The following is a 22161-nucleotide window of genomic DNA, read 5'->3' on the forward strand; positions in this document are numbered from 1 at the left end:
TTGCATGTGTGTCTGTGTTTAATAAAACCCTCACTTGAATCTTGCCTTGAGCGCCTTTTCTATTCTTTTTGCATAAATTAGAAAGTTGCTTAAAATTGCATACTCTAGGTGGTTTCCGGTGGAGGAGGAGCAAGGCATTGCTGCTGTGCTCTCACCTCCAGTCCCAACGGCTGCTGGCGGTAACCTTCTCGCGCCTCACCCCAAACAGGGATTGCTACAGGGATATACAGCTACAGCGTTCTGGGAACCTAGCAGTGCCCTTCTATTGCACTGTTCCTTTTACAAAACCCTGGTGGACATGGCTTTGGCTCGGGGATTAGCCCGCTAACTATCCTCAGGAAAAGTTTTATCTAAGAACACTTTAAAAATCCCCCCGCACTGTTCTTTTTTTTCTCTACCCTGTCTTGGACCTTTATTGAAAATCGAGCCATAAGGAGTTGAGATCCCGCAAACGTTTCCTGTCCCCCCTCCCTCCTCCTCTCTGGGACTTACCGCCTCCTGACCGCAGGGCTCCTCACCACCTGGCCGCACCTGCACCCACCTGTCTACCTTCACGCCCCCTTGTGGGACTCCGCTGGACGGCGGGGAGCTGTCGCCTGACTGACCTGTTGGCGTTCTCTGACCTTCTGCCTGCTGGGGCTCCATCCTCTTGTATTTGACTCCCCCCTCTCCCACCGGTGCTGCGAGAGAGGGGGTGAGTGTTTGCCTGGCATTCTGTGGCAGGATTTCTTGCAGCCTGGTCTGCGATCCTGCCTCTTTACCCGCTTCTGGAATTAGCGCCTCTCACTCCTCTCCCACCGGTGCTGCGAGAGAGGAGGAGGGGTTGTGAACGCTGCACCGAGCCTAAGCAGTTGCAAGAGGGGTAGGCAAAAGACGGCTGCACCACACGGATCATCGCCCCTAGGGGCCTCATACTAAACCACCAGGTGGCGAACCAAAGACGGCTGGAGAGAGTAAGCCCTGCAGGTACTGTGTTTCCTATTGTCTGCCCGCTTGAGGAGGGGGGTTATTCCTGGACTCTGACTCACACCTGTAAAGTTTGTTGGGGATAAATACATACCTGTTCTCACTGTTTATTTATTAATGTAATACCCCCATTTTTTTACAAGAAGTTTTTATTTTGGCTCTGTTCACCAAGAGATGTATCTCAATTTATAAAAAGACTCTGCAGGAGCTACAGGCATAGAGTGGCCTGAGAGGAGAGGGGGTAAAGAGTATACCAACTGATTGCTGTGGAAGGAAAAGGGGAACAGCCGTGAGGAAGAGAATAAATGAGGGGGAAGAAAAACTCAGGACTAAATCTATAAAAGACTAAACATAACGTTAAGAAACAGCAGATCTATATCACCAATTCCAATTATTGGTTACTAAAAGTTTACTTTGCCCAGTACGGTGGAACCGTCTTAGTAATTGTAATCTTAATCATTGTACCCCCTGGAAAGGGTTTTTTTTTTCTTTCTGTTTTCTCTTTGCACGACTAAAGTAGTTTTTCTTTTCTGGGAAGTGTAATTTCAAAGCTGCCAAATAGTAACATTATTGCAACATTGTAATATCAAGTGTTATACTGTCTCTTCTTGCTTAAATAGGTTTACCTAAGTGTTACATCGTTTAATGGGGAATTTAGTTCTCCCCCCTCTTTATTAAGCTATCTTGTTTTGATTGTTTTTTTCTTTCTCTCTTTGTCTTGGGTTAACCCTAGAAAGTTAGGATAACTCTATATATTCAAACTGCTGTATCTTGAGAGGTTAAAACATTGTAATTCCTAAGTAACATAGAAATAATACATTTATAGGGATTCATAATTTTACCTCTCTGGCACCAATTGATACCTATGGGTATGTTTCCTCTATCTAGGGACACCCAGTGTACCACATAAGTCCTAATGGACACAAATTAAGTGCCTTGTATATAAGACTAAAATACTCCTCTCAACCCATTGCTTCTCTATTGTTAAATAATAAATTCAACCAACAAAATGTATTGTGCCTGGAAGAACGTATATAGCTACAGAACATAGGTGCGCCTAGTGTTTTTGCCTTAAGAGATAGTTAGCTATCTTTTTCTTTATTTTTCCTCTTTCTGAGTTAATTTGCTCTGTTCCTTATTTTTCATTTATCTTATCAGGGATATACTCAGAAAGTAATGTATATTTACAACTTGTGTAATATATAAAACACTGAGGGTAAGACTAAATCTTTCGCCTTTCATGTCTTTCCCTAGTGGTTGCCTCTCCTTTTAGATAAGCTTTAGCATTATCTCCCTTTTTCTTTTTTTCTTTTCTCTCTCACTGGCTGCCCAGCGTCTCCTCTTATAGCTGTTTAGGAGAATTTATATCACTTACAATCACCTTTTTTTACACATTACGTCATAATTTTCACAGTGTAAATCGCTAACACTTTGTTCCCCCTTTTTTTTTTTTTTTTTTTAGCCTTAGTGGGTATATATTACCCCCTTTTTCTAATTAAAATCACGTATATTTCACTTTCTTCTCACGTCACTCCACATTTTGGAGAATCACTCTAGTAGTTTTCCCAATTCACCCTTTTTTAGATGGATAAATTTCTTCACGGGCACTCCACAATTTCTCCTGCAGCTATGGCGGGGAGGCAAAGAGATAAGAGAAACAAAGCTGCTCCTGAAATTTCGGATGTACATCCACCTACTTCCTCATTACCTGGCACACCTGACTCGCTGGACATACATACATTAGTCTTGAAAATTTCAGAGGCACTAACCCCTAAATTTGATCTATTAAAAGTAGAAATCAGACAAGATATTGCCTCTCTATCCAATGAAGTGAAGCAGTTCGCCTCTAGATTATCCGAGGCTGAACAGAGAATTTCTGATTTGGAGGATCTGACCGTAAATTACACAGCAAATTGTGAGTCCACAAATGATATTCTGTTGAGAATGCAAAACAAAATTGAAGATCTGGAGGACAGATCAAGGAGGAACAACCTCAGGATTATAGGGGTTCCGGAGGATAGGCAATTTGAGGACTTAGACAAGTTAATAACTGTCACACTTCCTCGTTTACTTCAGATTCCAGAAAGTTATCCATCTATTATTATTGAAAGAATCCATAGGATAGGTACACTCGACACACATAGAACTAACACAAAGACAAGACCAATTATAGCAAAGTTTTTGCATTTTCAACAGAAAGTCATTCTTCTTCAGGCCTTTCGCAAACACCAACCTATTTTTCTAGGTGATGCAAAAATCTATCTGTTTCAAGATTACTCTGCTGGCACTGCCACTAAAAGGAGGGAGCTAGCTCCACATTGCACAAACTTTATCAAGAAAGGAATCCAAGCAACCTTGCTGTATCCAGCCAGGTTGAAAATTACGATAGATGGACACTCACACTTCTTTGACACAGCACGAGAGGCAGCCAAATTTTATTTAGAATCCTTCCCTCCAGATTAAAAATTGAGAGAAGATAAAACAAGACAGAAAAAATATGTACTTGGTTTTGAAGGAATTGTTTATATTTAGGCTTAAGATGGGAAAAAAGGATAAGGGGCTCTTAGCTGCTTGTTATCCAGGGGCATGCGGGATGGTAAACTGGGAACGTGGTGTTTTTTCTTTTATGTTTTTTTTTTTTTTTTTTTTTTTTTTTTTTTCTTCTCTCTTTCTCTCCTTTTTTCTTCTCTCTTTTCGAGAGTCCTGTGAAAAATGGCTGGGGAGGGTAATCTAAAATTGACCTCTTGGAATATAGGTGGTCTAACCTCGCCTATAAAACGAAAGGCAATACTTTCTCAGTTAAGAAAAAGCAACACTGACATTGCCTTTTTACAAGAGACGCATTTGAAACCTGAAGAGGTATTAAAACTTAAGACCTCTTGGGTTAAAGAAGTTTTATTCTCTTCCACCACAAAAAGAAAAAGTGGAGTAGCAATCCTATTGGGGAAAAAACTCCCCTACGAGGTTATCCAGGTAGATACGGATCAAGAGGGGAGATATCTGATGGCCAAAATCAAAGTTTTAAAAATGGTATACACATTTTGCAATGTATATGCCCCCAACGTTTTCAGCCTTCCCTTCTGGGAAACGTTACAAAATAAACTTCTCTTATTCTCAGAAGGGTATTTAATACTTGGAGGTGACTTTAACATGGCCCCTCAATATCCGGCTGATAGGCTTAGGCAAAGCTCTGTTCCCTATAAAACCAAAAGAGACAATCTAGAGTCAAAGCTATTCACTAAATTGTTTAGTAATTTGAAACTTTGTGATATCTGGAGGATCCAAAATCCTGATCATAGGGAGTTTACATGCCACTCCAGGGCACATAAAACCCTTTCAAGAATAGATCTAATTCTGCTAGATGAAAGAGCATGCAACATGAAGATGGTGGCTGGGATTTCACCCATCACCATCTCAGATCACGCCCCGATCACTCTTGATATTCAATTAAATTCTCCAAGTATCAGGAATTCCGGTTTCTTTTTTCCACGTTTCCTAGCAACCGACCTCAAATTTAAAAACTGGCTTATCTCTAGGTTCCGTGAATATGTATCTTTTAACCAAGAACACATTCCTCAGCCCGCATTATTCTGGGAGACTGCTAAGGCAGTTCTCCGTGGGGAAATTATAGCTTATTCCATCTCCAGATCCAAAAAACTCAAAAGAAGGGAAAGTGAAGTATTAAAGGCAGTCATGAATGCATATAACCGGTATATTTTTCAAAAAACTTCTGAAAATTGGTCCAGGTACATTAAGGCACTAGCAGTCAGGGACTCTTTTTTACTTTATAAATCGACCCAGAGAGACCTTAGGCTACGTGCCAAATTATATAGATACGGTAACAAGACTGGGAAGCTTTTGGCAAACCTGGTTAAGGCTGATAGATCTTCCTCCACAATAAAGTCTATTACCCAGGGTACTAAATCTCTTACTTCCTCAGAAGAAATATGCAAGGAATTTGAAGAATATTACAAGACATTATATTCCCATAAGGTCTCCAATTTTACTCAGAGGGAAAGTTTCTGGAATAAAATAGTGATACCAACTTTAACTCCCGACTTAATAGAAACTTTACAATCCCCAATTTCTGAAATAGAAATCTCTATGGCAATCCAAAGGCTAGCCCTTAACAAAGCCCCGGGACCGGATGCGCTCCCGAATGAATTCTACAAAATACTGGCACCAGAAATTACATGTTATCTAACTTCACTCTTTAATGATATTTATATTACTGGTAGTAGCCCTACTAAAGAATTTGTCGCATCATATACAACTCTCATACTCAAGCAGGGGAAAGAACCTAATAAAAAGGAATCATACAGGCCCATTGCACTTCTAAACACAGATTACAAGCTTTTCACAGCTATCCTCGCACACAGACTTCAATCACTCCTTCCCACTATCATACATAAAGATCAAGCTGGTTTTATCTTGAAGCGAAACTCTTCAGCTAAGATAAGAGAGGTTTTCTTGACTATAGAATATTTTAAGGAGATGGAGGAATCGGGAGGGCTGGGGGGGGGGGGACACCTGACAGGGCAATCATTTCTATAGATGCTGAAAAGGCATTTGACTCGGTACATCATGATCACTTGTCCTTTACACTACAGCAGTTTGGTATAGGAGATAATATGCTCCGTTTATTTAATAACCTATATAGGAATGCCTCCACAAAAATCTTAGTAAATGGTGACATGACTCAAGATATAAGACTCGAGAGGGGAACCAGGCAGGGGTGTCCTCTCTCTCCTCTCCTCTTCGATATGGCCATTGAGCCTCTTGCTATACAGATTCGACATCAACTGCAAGGGATTAAAATAAAAAAAAAAGAACTGCAAATTGCATTATACGCAGATGACGTATTGGTATATATATCGGATACAGCTAGAAACATCCCTAAACTTCTGGAAATTGTGGAGCAGTTTGGTTCATTTTCTGGCTATAAGGTGAACATCTTAAAGTCTGAGTTATGTTGGCTTAAACAAACCAAAGACTCTTGTGAAAATATTCCGTTTTCTATAGTTCAGAATGCATTCAGATACTTAGGTATCTGGATTTCTCCTAATCCCAATGCCTGGTATGACCTTAATATTGTACCCGTTCTTAATAAAGTTAAGCAAGCCTTTAAAAACTGGCAGAATCTCCCTCTGTCTCTATCAGGACGAATAGCACTCTATAAAATGTCTCTGTTACCTAAAATCTTATATGTGCTTCAGAACACTCCACTTGTCTTGAAAATGAAAGATATACTATCCTTTAACTCCGCTCTTCGCTCTTTCATCTGGCAGAATAGGAAACCAAGGATCTCACTGTCTAAGTTAGTGCTCTCCACAGAATTTGGGGGACTCTCTTTACCAGATATTAGACTATACAATGTAGTGTTTCAGGCCAGAGTAGCTATGGATTGGCTAGCTAATTCTAACTATGTAACAAGTTTTGATTTGGAAAGTAACATAGCCTCTCCATGCTCCCTGATAGCCTTACTACACTGTAATAATAGCATACTCCCGCCTGAAATAAAAAAGATAAAATCTATCTATAACCCAATTCAGATGTGGAAGAAGTTATGTTCTTTGTCGCATACTGAATTCAGGATCTCAAGGTATTTACCACTTTTAAACAACCCACAATTTCAACCTGGGATACAATCTGCTCTCTTCACTAAGTGGAAATCGCTTGGCCTTATAAACATTTCTCAGCTGTTAGACTTCGAAAGAAGGTGCATTAAAACATTTAATTCTCTTAAAGAGGAATATCACCTTTCTAACAAAAATTTTTATGCCTACCTCCAAGCGAGACACTTTGCTCTTCAATTAACAAATGACTTTGGCTGGGATTGGTCTTTAGGTCTTCTTGAAAACTGGCTTTCGTTAGTTAAAAGTGGTATAACTTCGATTTCATATATCTATCAAAAACTTATTTCACTTAAAGGTCCAGATATAATAGAAAAGTTGCAGGCCAAGTGGGCAGCAGCTTTACTGGAAACTTCATTGCAGGCAAATGTTGTAACCGCATCATGTCAAGCAATCTCGCGTGTTACCCTCTCTGCCTCATGGCGTGAGGCACATGTAAAACTAGTCCACATGACATATTTTACTCCAGAAAAAGGGACTAAATGCCGAAATCCCAGCTTTAACAAGTGCCCAAAATGTTCATATATATCGGCTAGCCTTATGCATATGTTTTAGCACTGTCCAAAAATTAGAAACTTTTGGCTAAAGATACAGTTCTGGTTAAGAAACATGGTGGGTGTCCCCTCTTTGATATTATCTCCTCCAAACATAATCTTTCCTCTCACAGATCTAGGCCTGCCTCAGGATAAACTTAAAACAGTCACCTTGGTAATACTTGCGGTTAGATATTTAATTTTGAAAAAATGGAAGCTGAAAGCAACCCCGAGTATTTCAGAGGTAAAAAATTGTTTAAAAAAGCAATGCATTATCGAACAATTTGATACCGATCTACATAGCGACCTAGATGTGAAGAGATTTTTTTCTAAGTGGTCGAATTTTATTAAAGCTTTATCCCCTAGCGAGATTGAATACTTAATATATCCATTCAAAGATACGGAACTGGTCCTTTTGGGATTATGGTGACCCTCCCCGGCCAAAAGCTATAGCCATGGAGGGGGAGAGGAGAGGGAGGGAGAAGAGAGAAATATTACTATTTATTTATTTATTTATTTATTTTTTTGATCGTTTTGTTTTTCATGACTTTTTTTTTTTTTTTTTTTTTTTCCCTTCTTTTATTATTATTTTTATTCTTGTCTATTTAATTTAATGAGTATTCAATTGGTTCTCTATCTATTTAAAATTAGAAAAATCCCAACTAGGTGTACAAATACTGCATATAAGTAATTTGGTATGTGAAATGTGAAATTTTCAATTTAAAATTGTCTTGCTTTACAATATATTTTGTCTTACCCGGCCCTGTGAGGCATAAGAGGTTGAATTCATTTGATTGTACACCTTGTCGGTTATAAATAAACAATTAAAAAAAAAAAATTGCATACTCTATCTGAATCATGAAAGAAAAAATGTGGGTTCAGTGTCCCTTTAAGACCAGGCTATTGACAGGCAATGTAAACACAGCCAGCAGACAAAATTACACTCCTGGTCAGGTGTAGAAGAGATAAATACAATGAAAATGTTCTATTGTTCTTTCTAAGTATTGGGTTTTGGTTTACAGACAGATATAAGATAAGGAAGCATGTGTGTGTACACAAAGTGAAAACATAATGAGATCTTATTTTACCTGCAAGCTAAACCCATTTCAATAGGCTGTGGTTTCAGAGAACAACATCAGCAATTTCATAAACACAAATAAACCTAAATATGTATATTCACACTTGGTATCCCAGTGAACAAGGTACCCGGCTGGTACTGAAACATTTGGGGAATATGCCATTTTAATGATATTTCAACAAAAGTGATGTTTTACAACAAAAAATCCAGCGAGTGCACTGTCTATTCTGGAATGAATGGAGAGAATTCTATGTACTGCATTACACAGCACCCCAGGACTCGGCTATTGGAGTAGTGAGTGCACTTGAAACAAACTGATAAATAGATATATATAGGCAAGCATATTTCAGATTTAATGTAAAACAACAATGATTCAATATCAGCCTCATCTGGAAATGAGGCGTCTTTACAAAATGTGCTTAGTAGTTTCAAATCCAGAACTTGATAAAGCTTTCCTTTTGAATTACCCCATTTCTTAGAAAGAGCAAAAACAAGTTCCAAGTTACTGGGTCCATAGGACAAAATAACCACTCTAAGAATGATTGAGAAAGAATTTGTGATTTTCCTGGAAAACACTATTGTTTACCCAGGGCTGTGTAATTACTGATATCTACAGTATGTTCCTTAGATGGCAAGGGAATGGCTAGAGCAACATGCAGCCTTAGCTTGGCTTTAACCCTTTCATGCCGGGGTTAACGTGTCTACATAGGAACAATTGTTCCGATGTAAACAAATTGAAATCTCGCGATCGTACACGTGACCTCAAGATTTCAATGATGGATGGGGTCAGGGGGCGTCCCTATGAGGCTAGGCACGCCTTTCAGACTGCTAAACCTATCAGGGAAACGCCAGTGGCTTCAGGAAAGCCAAGCTGTTAGGACATTGTATTCCGTCCTTTGGTGCTAAAGCCCAGCAAAATCTGGACGCAATACAACGTCCTAACAGCGTTAAAAGGGTATTTTGTAAGGTTTGGACATGGATGTCAAATAAAGTTAACAACATTTACTAAGCACCTACAAAAGGAGGAACATATTTAAACCTCTCTACTATGCATCCAAGTACTGTCCATCTGAGCAACACAATTTCTTACCTAGAACCAACAGGTTTAAAAAGCCAGGCTTGTAAAATCCTGAATGTAAAGCCCTGGTTCCTAAAATGTTACTTTGTGCTATAAAATGTATGGATTTTCTACTTAAATTAAATAAGTGATTCCTAAAAGTTGTATGGCTGGTTCCTTGGTAGTGAGTTTCATATGTACGTCAACTCCTGCTATAATACTGATTATGCCAATCAATAATGAGGAGGCGTCTTTAGCATAAAAAAATTGTACTCTTCAAACACCATATAAATGAAGGAATAAATACATTAAAAAAAGCTCCCCTTTAGCCTCAGTATAACCCTTGAACATGGAGGACTTTGTGGAGATGAACAATTCTAAGGAAGGTATTAATGGTGGGAACACTAGACAGTATCGCCACAGACCTTATTTGCGATAAACCTAGGCATACTTTTGCATGTACAGGGCCTGCTTCTCTAGACCAGCAACAAATTGCAATTAGCCTCAACAAATGAACAGGATTTGGGAGTTAATCCATCTTCATTAGTACAGAATTTTTCAACTGCCCTATACCTTTCTACAAAATAGAGACACAACTAACACTAAGTGGATGGAGGAGTCCTAAAGACTTCTTGTGAAATACACCACTTTGTGCCTTCTTCTAGTACTTGAATGCCACTACTAGAATATGAAATAAATCTATTTATAAAAGGTCATTAAACATGATCATGGACATAAATAGGTTTCATTTCAGGGAATAGAACATTAAATTAAAATAACTATAAAAAGAGGTGGCAGGGATCTGTTGCTTGATAAAAGAGAAGTTTTCTGGATCAATACTTAAAAAACTAGGGTACTATTATGAATGAAATCAGTGATGACAAGTTATTCACTCAATTCTAAAGGGATATTCCAGCCAAAAATGGAATCCACATGGATGAACAATGCAAAATTGATGATAAAAGTAAATTGGAACGTTGTTTAAAATGACATGCCCTACCTGAATCAGGAAAGTTTATTTTTGACTAGACTGTCCCTTTAAGCAATCCTTGTGCAGTATGTAACTGGTCCGGACTTTTTGAGGTATAGTTAGGTTAGGTTGACTTTCATCCTGTCTAAAAAGCTTGGAAGAAGCACAATTGTTTTACACAGAAGAAAGCTATGGTACAGCAATAGCAAAAGAAAACAATGGACTGCAGTTTCACTTTCGTTAAAGAGCTATTATAGTGGGAAACAATTACATGTTCTAATCCATTAGAGTATGTAATGTTTTGACTATCGACCTTGCTCTACTGTGTATTTAACCCCCCAAAGGGTGTAAACACACAGTAATGTTCTACTTTGGATCCGCAGTGCACTGCTGGTCCCAAACTGAACCTGCCCCTGATCAAATGATCAGCCAGCAGTAGTTGCACACATGTCTTACATCTTTGCAGGGATACACACACAATAGAGCAGGGTCGATAGTTGATAAATTACATTCTCTAACAGATTAGAAGTCATTTTCTGACTATAATTCATTTTGAGCTTAGTATCCCTTTAATTATTAGTAGTGTATGCAGCACACACGCCAGTCACTCTATAGGGGAGTGGAAAAAGCACTACTTGCAGAGGTCAGCATTAGGAAATGCAGACAAAACAAATAATGAATGCAACTTACATTCTTTTTCTGTGCTCAGATGAAGATTTTATTGTGGGGATCATTTTGAGTGTATTGATGTAATGACCTCCACTTTATTCATTTACTGCATGTTTCTAAATAACTTCCGGCTAGATTACGAGTTTTGCGTTAGGCTTAAAAAGCAGCGTTGGCCGGTCCTAAAGCTGCTTTTTAACGCCCGCTGGTATTACGAGTCTTGCAGGTACAGGTGTACCGCTCACTTTTTTGGCCAGACTTGGAAATACCGCAAATCCACTTACTTCAATTGCGTATCCTATATTTTCAATGGGACTTGCATAGCACCGATATTACGAGTCTGCCAAAAAGTGAGCGGTACACCCTCTCCTGTCAAGACTGGTACCGCATTTAAAAGTCAGTAGTTAAGAGTTTTACACTACAACGCCGTAGCATAAAACTCCTAAAGGGACAGTCTAGTCCAAAAAAAACTCTCATGATTCAGATAGGGCATGTAATTTTAAACAATTTTACAATTTACTTTTATCACCAATTTTTCTTTGTTCTTTTGGTATTCTTAGTTGAAAGCTTAACCTAGAAGGTTCATATGCTAATTTCTTAGACCTTGAAGGTCGCCTCTTAAGAATGCATCTTAACAGGTTTTTCAACACTAGAGGGTGTTCGTTCATGTTTTTCATATAGATAACACTGCTCGTGCACGTGAAGTTACCTGGGAGCCATCACTGATTGGCTAAACTGCAAGTCTGTCAAAGAACTGAAATAAAGGGGCAGTCTGCAGAGGCTTAGATACAAGATAATCACAGAGGTAAAAAATATATAAATATAACTGTGTTGGTTATGCAAAACTAGGGAATGGGTAAAAAAGGGATTATCTATCTTTTAAAACAATAACAATTCTGGTGTAGACTGTCCCTTTAACTAAAGTGCTAAAAAGTACACTAACACCCATAAACTACCTATTAACCCCTAAACCGAGCCCCCCCCCCACATTGCAACCAGTAAAATAAAAATTTTAACCCCTAATCTGCCGAACCGTACATCGCCGACACTATAATAAATATATTAACCCCTAAACCGCAGCACTCCCGCATCGCAAACACTAGTTAAATATTATTAACCCCTAATCTGCTGTCCCTAACATCGCCGACACTACCTACATTTATTAACCCCTAAATCTAAGTCTAACCCTAACACCCCCTAACTTAAATATAATTTAAATATAATTAAATTAATTCCCTAAATTAAATACTGTTACGGTACCAACTGTGTACCAAGGGTTAACCCCAGATGAACAATGTCCTGCATAGACAATCAGCAATTCACAACCCAGCCAGTTTCAGGTTTAAAACAGAATAACAACTTTATTTGAAGGCAGCACACAGATTTATACAGGTTTTTGACCCCCCCTCAGATGGGGGTTGAAAGAATGTTGTACATTAGATAAAAGGGAGAAGCGCCCTTGACATGATACAATAGGATTATATTACTTAAACACTTCAACCACAAGACACTCTTGACTCTTCTTATCACTTTCTCTCTGGAGGTGATCAAACAATAGAATGCTAAGCATTAATTAGATTGTAGCTGGAGCCAGCCACTTGTGGTTAGAAAATAAAGTTAACACTTTCAGTCCTGACAGAAGGGTCTGTCACATAGCTCCCCCCTTGTGGAACACTCCGGCAGACCCGGCTTGACCCTTTTGCGGGTCAACCTGGGGATGACCGGACTAGGAGGTGGTAGGCATGTCAGTTTGCTGGGACAATCCATCTGTATTCCCGTTATGAGAGAGAATCCCTGTCTGTATAAATAAGGGTTCAACCTCTTCAGTGCCCCGACTAGGGCTAAACAGTCCTTCAAAATATCATCGGCTTCTTTACGTGGTTTTTGTACCTGCTCTTTATAGGTATCCACAATCCCTTCATACTGACATAGGGTGCCCTTGAGTTGCTGCACCTCCCTATGAGCCAGCGTCAGCTTCTCCTCCAGTGTCACTAAGTTTGTCCTTAATGTTTCATGTTCCACTCTCAAGCTGGTGTTTTCTGCAGTCTGTCGGTGCAGCTTGTCTAGCAGAGATTCCTGTTCTAAACGTGCTTTTTCCTCTGCACTCCTCTTCTCTCCCGCTAGCACTGTTACATGATTATTTAACGTGACCATTTCATCCTCTACGTGACTCTTCTCCTTCATCAGCGCATTGTAACGGGACTTCCACGTATCAATAGCGGATAGAGATTTACTGAGCTCAGCGTCCTGGGGCTTAGCAGCAGGGGGGTCAGTCTCTGCTGCACGGATCTGAGCACGGGTAGTCACAGGGTTAACATTAGCGGGACCCATGGGAGCATAGGCAGAAACAAGGGGGACCAAGGTATTTCCAAGGAGAACATCAGCTGGTAAATCCTTCATGACCCCCACATTCACAGGTCTAGCGCCCCCTCCCCAATCCAAATGCACCCTGGCAACAGGCAGGCGGAACACAGTGCCCCCTGCTACCCTCACAGCCACAGTGTCTCCTGTGTGCTGTTTCTCAGACACCAAGTTCTTTCGAAGCAAGGTCATGGTAGCACCAGTATCCCATAGACCACTGACCTCCTTCCCATTCACTTTAACCAGTTGCCGGTTATTCCGGTGGGCAGCTTGCACAAGGTCTGCCTCATGTAGGATGCCCCAGCATTCTTGCGCCTCTACGTAGCGGGCCGCAGGCTGAGGGTTACATGTGATTCCACCGGCAGGTCTTCTCCAGGACTGTGCTTGGTTCGCTGCATTTAGGGGACACTCTGGTCTTTTGTGCCCTAGTTGCTTACATCCAAAGCACCGAATCGATTGTGAGTAGCCCCGCGAATTGAACCGGGCTCTCTGAGGGTAGTTCGTGGCCAGAGGCCGTGTGGTATAGCGGTGCGCCGGGGGTTGGTAACTGGCAGCTGCTGGGGTGACTGGGGGTCTGTACTCCACTCTAGCAGGGGGCTTAGTGGTAGCAGTGTCCAGTTTGCGGGCATCCGTATACTCATCTGCCAGGCGAGCAGCTTCATGCAGGGTGGAGGGTTTACGGTCCCGAACCCACTCTCGAACTCCTGCGGGTAACTTGTCGAAGCAATGTTCCAACAGGAATAGCTGCAGCACCTCTTCCCCAGATACGGCTTGGCACCCCGCTATCCAGTGAGCTGCTGTGCGGTGCACCTTACATGCCCACTCAAGGTAGGAATCACCAGCTAATTTAACAGTGTCTCTGAACCGCCTCCGGTATGCCTCCGGTGTAACCGCATACCTGGAGAGCAGAGCCTCTTTTACAGTATTATAATCCCCGACTTCCTCATCTGGAATGGCCCGAAAAGCCTCACTGGCCCGGCCGGATAATTTTCCGGATAATATCATGACCCAGTCCTCTGCGGGTACCTTGTGTAGTGCACATTGCCTCTCAAAATCCGCAAGGTACCCATCAATCTCTCCTTCTGTTTCCAGGAAGTTTTGAAAAGCTGCAAAATTTACTTTTCTCTTTTCCACTGGGTTTGCTGCAGCGCCGCTTTGGCGAAGTAGGTTGGCCTCCACAGCTGCTATGACCCGGTCGATAATTTCTGCAGATGGGTTGGGGCCATAATATGCCAGTCTTATTTTAACCGCCCGATCAAAGCTTGCTTCTGCGGGGGTTCTGTCTGCTATGCTGGGCCCATTGGTTCCTTCTGTCCCTGGTACTCCTTCCATCTTAGTCAGTATTGTAGTAATCCCCCTCTTGCTGAGGTTACTGGCTTGTGTAGTTGCTCTTCTGGGCGATAAGGTTCATTCCGTCGCTTGCCACCAATGTTACGGTACCAACTGTGTACCAAGGGTTAACCCCAGATGAACAATGTCCTGCATAGACAATCAGCAATTCACAACCCAGCCAGTTTCAGGTTTAAAACAGAATAACAACTTTATTTGAAGGCAGCACACAGATTTATACAGGTTTTTGACCCCCCCTCAGATGGGGGTTGAAAGAATGTTGTACATTAGATAAAAGGGAGAAGCGCCCTTGACATGATACAATAGGATTATATTACTTAAACACTTCAACCACAAGACACTCTTGACTCTTCTTATCACTTTCTCTCTGGAGGTGATCAAACAATAGAATGCTAAGCATTAATTAGATTGTAGCTGGAGCCAGCCACTTGTGGTTAGAAAATAAAGTTAACACTTTCAGTCCTGACAGAAGGGTCTGTCACAAATACAATTAAATACAAATAAATAAAATTATCTAAAGTACAAAAAAACCCCACAGAAAATAAACAAATTACAAGATTTTTAAACTAATTACACCTAATCTAATCCCCCTAACAAAATAAAAAAGCCCTACCCTACACTAAATTATAATAGCCCTTAAAAGGGCCTTTTGCGGGACATTGCCCCAAAGTAATCAGCTCTTTTACCTGTAAAAAAAAAAAAAAAAAAAGTACAAATCCCCCCCAACATTAAAACTCACCACCCACACAACCAACCCTACTCTAAAACCCACCCAATACCCCCTTAAAAAAACTAACACTAACCCCTTGAAGATCACCTTACCGGGAGAAGTCTTCACTCAACCGGGCCGAAGTCCTCAACGAAGTCGGGAGAAGTCTTCATCCATGCCGGGTGAAGTGGTCCTCCAGACGGGCAGAAGTCTTCATCCAGACGGCATCTTCTATCTTCATCCATCTGGCGCGGAGCGGGTCCATCTGCAAGACATCCGGCTCAGAGCATCCTCTTCCATCGAAGTCTTCTTACTAAATGACGGTTCCTTTAAGTGACGCAATCCAAGATGGCGTCCCTTCAATTCCGATTGGCTGATAGAATTCTATCAGCCAATCAGAATTAAGGTAGAAAAAAATCCTATTGGCTGATGCAATCAGCCAATAGGATTGAACTTCAATCCTATTGGATGATCCAGTCAGCCAATAGGATTGAGCTGGCATTCTATTGGCTGTTCCAATCAGCCAAAAGAATGCCAACTCAATCCTATTGGCTAATTGCATCAGCCAATAGGATTTTTTTCTACCTTAATTCCGATTGGCTGATAAATATTTGGGGGGGGGCTTTTTTATTTTGTTAGGGGGGATTAGATTAGGTGTAATTAGTTTAAAAATCTTGTAATTTGTTTATTATTTTCTGTAATTTAGTGGGGGGGGGTTGTACTTCAGATAATTTTATTTAATTTTGGGAATTAATTTAATTATAACATAGTGTTAGGTGTAATTGTAACTTAGGTTAGGTTTTATTTTACAGGTAAATTTGTCTTTATTTTAACTAGGTAGTTATTAAATAGTTAATAACTATTTAATAACTATTCTACCTAGTTAAAATAAATACAAACTTGCCTGTAAAATAAAAATAAACCCCAAGCTAGCTACAATGTAACTATTAGTTATATTGTAGCTATCTTAGGGTTTATTTTATAGGTAAGTATTTAGTTTTATATAGGAATTTAGGTAATAATAGTAATTTTATTAAGATTTATTTAAATTATATATTTTTTTTTTATTGAGGTTGTGCGAGAACAATACAACTCATATGAAGCATTGTATCATTAAAACAAACATAAATGGTACATTTCAATTTAACAGCTTCTATATAAATAGAAAGATAAAATTCTCAACCTAAATAACCTTATAGCAATAACTGGAACCTCTTTTTTCTTTTGTATGGGAACTAAATTTAGCAATATGTAAGGTCACTTTTGGACCTGTAAGCTTAAAGGGCCACTAAACCCAAAATCTTTCTTTCATGATTAAGATAGAACATACAAATTTAAACAACATTACAATTTACTTCTATTGTTTATTTTGCTTCATTTTTTTAGATATCCTTATTTGAAGAAAAAGCAATGCACATGGGTGAGCCAATCACATGAGGCTTCTATGTGCAGCAACCAATCAGCAGCTACTGAGCATATCTAGATATGCTTTTCAGCAAAGAATATCAAGAGAATAAAACAAATTAGATAATAGAAGTAAATTAGAAAGATGTTTAAAATTGCATTCTCTTTCTAAATCATGAAAGAAAAAATGTGGGTTTCATGTCCCTTTAAGTAGTTTGACAATTGGCATTTGAAAATATCTTTCTACTGTGCAAATGATATGATTAGGTTGCGGCATAGGCTAGAAAAGCCGCATAGTTAGCCCTCCTAAATTAGGAGGTGTATTATGGGGGGGGGGAGGTGGTAAGTTAAATATGGTGAATAAAAAAAAATAGCTTAAGAAGCTTTTAAAACACAGAGTATCAACTGTAGGTAGAGGAGTTAAACCTTAAATATCAAAATTCAGTATAATATTCACTGTGTGTGTAGGGCTAATGTAGATGGGGTAGCCTATATCCAGTATGCTCCATATGTAGGCATCCAAGAATCCAATGGGTACTATGAGAACACCAGATGAAAGCTAGGGTTATACAGACAACATATTAACAATGCATTTTAAACTCACAAAAATATACATGAATATAGAGACTCAAACAATTTAAATAAATATCAAGGCTGATAGAATACAGTCTGGTAGGGGAGTTCCAACAATACAGTTGGTATATGATGAATATCAGGTCAACTATCTATAACCTAAGGTCAAGCAAACTACGGTATAAGAAAGTTTTATGTACTGAAGAATATGCTGACATAGAAAAGTTTAATGGCTGATTGTATCCTGGTATAAGAATAGGCTAGCTATACCATAACAAAATGACCTCTCTATATATAACATCTTAAAAGAAGAATGTGGATTACATGTTGATCTAGAGTCCCACCTGACAAGTTAGAGCCCCAAATTCGGAACCATCTGATGAAACAAGGCTTATGTAGCTCGATTAGTATATTATGCGTAGGGAAACCATAAATGATAACAGCAACACGGGTCCAGCCCGCATTGGTGTCCTGACAGATGCCTCCCAGTAAAGCTACGTGTCTCAGTGTAAGAATGGCTACAGCAGCGAGTGAGAAAGGTCACATTATGTTGCGCATTTATGCTGAAGAGTGGTAATAAGATCCAGCATAATTACAAATGCGAAAAATAATTCCTATGTGGAGCTAACAGGGATACATTTGAGGGGTTCTAGAGAGAGAAGGAAGTAAAACGTCTTTAAGTTGTCTAGTGACAGAGAAGGGTATCTTATTTAATATTAAAGGCAGCAAAATACAGTCAGCAGCAGCAGACAGATCCAATTTAATACTATGGGATCGAGCTAGTTTTGCAGCAAAATCAGGAATGCAGTGTACTGATGGGAAACCATATCTAGTGTCGCCGACCACATTCAATATGTGTGTGTCCGTTTATACCCATGCTATATTATATCATCAATACTAGAACATAAAATAGGAGTATTGTAATTATCTTACTCCCGTTCTCTCAAGCTTAAAACCAATATCTAGCTTGTGTAGTGTACAATTAGAACAGGAAATCTGAAGTATAACATGTAAAACTCTTGTGTATTGCTTGGAATAGCGGCACCCCATATGCGTAGGACTCAGGCTCTATTTAGTAGAATCAGAAATAAATAAAGAGTCCCCATCTACTTACACCTAATCTCTCCATACGTTCAGTATTGCATAGTATTGAAATAAGTATTGTGGAGACAGCGTGCTTGACTTAAGTGTTAATACTAACGTGTACCTTAGTCCTAAAGGCAGAACAGGTGTTGTACATGGGATTAAAGTTCTAAATTCTAGAATCTTGGAAGTCCTACTAGGATCAACATATAATTTTGCCTATATACTTTAGAGGTACTGCAATAGCAATAAACAGTAGTGCCATGATATTATGCTGCTACTAAAGGTTCAATACGCCAAAATAAGAGTGAGACCTTAGATACATCAATTAAAGGCATGAGAGGTAAATAGATAAAAAAAACTCAACAGGCATCGAAATATATGTTAACCAACAACATTGCCAATCAACATCATCGCTGCCTTTACATGTCAATACAACGAAGATGGGATTAGCCTAAAACTTGTAAGTTTGAGTGTCAGTGGGAAAATGTCCAAAATAAGTGAAGATGCTATCTCCCACTTACTATAGGAAGCCCTGTTGCTTCAGCAAACGGCGACAGTACTAAGAGGGTAACTCCAGATGCAGTGGCCCAGAGGACCAAAACTTTGCATGAAGTAAGTCAGCTGTACAACCCCAATGGGCATATCAGATTTAACCCGCTCCCAAACTTGCCCCACAATGGGGTCGCTGAGGTAAGCCTCCATGGTCCCACTGAAAGTGTAGCCGATCCAGATAGGAGATGTCATATGGCAAAGAGGTTAATAAAGAGCAGGGAATCTGTAGCCGAATTTCACTAGATAATTTATCTAGGCTTTTCATGAATTGCCCTTGAAACATTGCCATGGCTGGCCCGTATTCTGAATAAGTGTAATTACCTTTCCTCATTGAAGTCACGTGGCTCTCCAGAACGGTCTTTGATTTCTGAGCCGTGAACAAGCCCTCTGATCCCTTGCTTAGCGTGGAGTCAGATGATAAATTAATAGGGGTGAGTGGAAAGCGCCGGGGCCCCAAAGCGCCCCCACCACCACAGTCTGCGGAAGTTGCAGGTATGGTTGGCTGTTGGATAGTGTGTGAGCCTCTGTAGCAGAACGCTGTGTGTAGCATGTCCTCAAGGGCGTTGTGATGGCTTTGGAGTAGGCATCATAGCTTATGATAGAATGTGTGATCCATTAAGTTAGTGCGCAGTCTATGAGCAGAAGTGGTCCGGTGGTATTCCTACTTACTACGTACCCCAATACCTGGAACCGGCTAGCCCATGAAAGTGGATCTCTGCTGCGATGTGCACCGATCAGTCTTGGAGTGCTTGAGCTGGTTTTTCAGGTCTTTTGCAGCGGCGACAGGAGTTAAGCCATATAAACTTCACCCTGCAGCCAAGATGGCTGCCGTCTTCACTCGATCTCTGTTCCGTCTTCTCAAGCCTCTAACTGCACACAGACAGGTTGCTCTCCTCTACATCTAAGGCTATATGGCTAGGGTAGTATTAGTAAGCAAACTTAGGCAGTTTTGTGGGGAAGGTGAGCGGTGCTGGTTGAAAAATAGGTAAATTTAGTCAGAGCTCACAGAATGTGCAACCGCTCACCTACGCGGCTGGCTCCGCCCTCCTTTAAATTATATTTAAGTTAGGGGGTGTTAGGGTTAGACAGATTTAGGGGTTAATAACTTTAATATAGTGGCGGCGACGTTGGGGGTGGCAGATTAGGGGTTAATAAGTGTAGGTAGGTTGCGGTGACATTGGGGGCAGCAGATTAGGGGTTAATAAATATAATGTAGGTGAGAAATGAAATAAATGTGATAACAATAATGTAGGTGTCGGCGATGTTGGGGGCAGCAGATTAGGGGTTCATAAGTATAATGTAGGTGGCAGCGGTGTCCAGTGGCAGATTAGGGGTTAATCAATATAATGTAGGTGTCGGCGTTTTCGGGGGCATCAGATTAGGGGTTAATAAGTTTAAGATTAGGGGTGTTTAGACTCGGGGGTTCATGTTAGGGTGTTAGGTGTAGACATAAATGTATTTTCCCCATAGGAATCAATGGGGCTGCGTTAGGAGCTAAACGCTGCTTTTTTGCAAGTGTTAGGTTTTTTTCAGCCAGCTCTCCCCCATTGATTCCTATGGGGAAATCGTGCACGAGCACATTCAGCCAGCACACCGCTAACGTAAGCAGCGCTGGTATTGAGGTGAGATGTGGAGCAAAATTTTGCTCTACGGTCACTTTTTTGCGGTTAACGCCGGGTTTGTAAAAAACAATAATACCAGCGCTGTCTGTGAGCGGTGAGCATAACCTGCTTGTTAGCACCGCATAGCCTCTAACGCAAAACTCGTAATCTATCCGTTCGTTTTATATATATATATATATATATATATATATATATATATATATAAATATATCCCAATGTTAACAATCTGAATCAAAACCATTTTTAATTCAATATCTTTTCACCTGCAACATACAAGACTGACTACCAACTTACAAAAACGGAACTTATAGAAAATAAATTATAGATACATTAATACAAACGGAAAAGTATACAGTATAAGGTGACACACACGAGCAAATACAAGACTCGCTGCTACATCAGACACCTATTATATAGCACACGCACACAACGCTAGATTATCACAGATAGTTTACTAAGCGCACACGCTCACGCAGTCACGCACAACGCTACGTTCTCTTCACACGTACTCAGAAGCACGCGCCTCCTTACTTATAACAAATATTTTAAAATAAGTCAAAAAGCTGTCACCTGCACTGCGCCATTTTCTTGCTCCTACAGAAGTAGTTCTATATTTCCCAAAATGCTTTGCTGCTTAAAGCTGTATTTCTTTTTATACCCCTCACTTTCAGTAGGTGCGGTCTCTGGCTGCATTATATTGTGCAAGTTATGGCTAACATAAAGACAAGATGTAAATGTTTAAACTCATAATGACTTGCATTGTATAGAATGTACTGAAATACCTATGGACTTTGATTTGGAAGTGTTTCTAGATCGTTCCTGATCAACTAAAATATTGTTATATAATGGGGTTTTCCAAACTAAGACCACAGTGTGTCCGTGTGTTGTGCAGTTTATCTGGATCCCCACTTACGATCACAAACCGCTCCTGATTTGCAACATAATACACTTTGCTGGTCTTATTTTCAAGATACTTCTGAATCATTGTGTGTTTGTAAAAGTTGTTTATATTTTAGTAAATAAGTTCTAAAACGTCTCTGGGTAAAACAAATAGATTGTGACACCCCCTTTCAGTATAAGTAGGAGATAGATTGCTTTTATTTGATGTACATCAACATTCATTTGGAAGGTTTAAAAGGGCCATACTAGTGTAACAATTATATGCTCTAATTCATTGCAGCCTGTCATTTTAAGAGTATCGACCCTGTGCTTCTGTGTGTTTAACTACTGCGAATGGGGTTAAACGCACAGTAGAAGTGCTGATCTAGAGGGAAAAAATGCCACTGATCAAATCAGCAGGGCTAGTAGCACGTGTCATTCAACTTGGCTGCTAATTGGATCAGCAGCAAGTTACACTCAGGACCAGCAACTGCTGTGTGTTTAACCTCTTTGTGGGGGTTAAACACACCGTAGTGTAGGGTAGATTGTCCTAAAATTACAGGCTCTAATAAATTAGAGCATGTATTTTTTTTTACTATTATGGACCTTTAAAAGGAACATTCTAGCACAGACATAAAACAATCTATTAGTGCATTTGAAACTTCCCTGTGGTAAGGGTTAAACACATAGTTAAAGTCATGTAACAGTTGGACACCAATCAC

At 40.0% G+C, this 22161-nt stretch overlaps 1 protein-coding gene across 1 annotated transcript in view; it reads right to left on the reverse strand.

Annotated features, from left to right (window-relative positions):
* LOC128640116 (arsenite methyltransferase) overlaps positions 1-21203 on the reverse strand; it is a 159448-nt gene extending 138245 nt beyond the window's left edge. The window contains exon 1 of the mRNA XM_053692461.1: positions 21131-21203. Coding sequence (XP_053548436.1) covers positions 21131-21144 — 14 coding nt within the window. The 5' untranslated portion in view covers positions 21145-21203. The remainder of the gene's footprint in view (positions 1-21130) is intronic.
* Positions 21204-22161: the final 958 nt, after the last annotated feature.

The sequence above is a fragment of the Bombina bombina genome, chromosome 9 (genome assembly GCF_027579735.1).
Source record: "Bombina bombina isolate aBomBom1 chromosome 9, aBomBom1.pri, whole genome shotgun sequence".
NCBI classification, from domain to species: domain Eukaryota; kingdom Metazoa; phylum Chordata; class Amphibia; order Anura; family Bombinatoridae; genus Bombina; species Bombina bombina.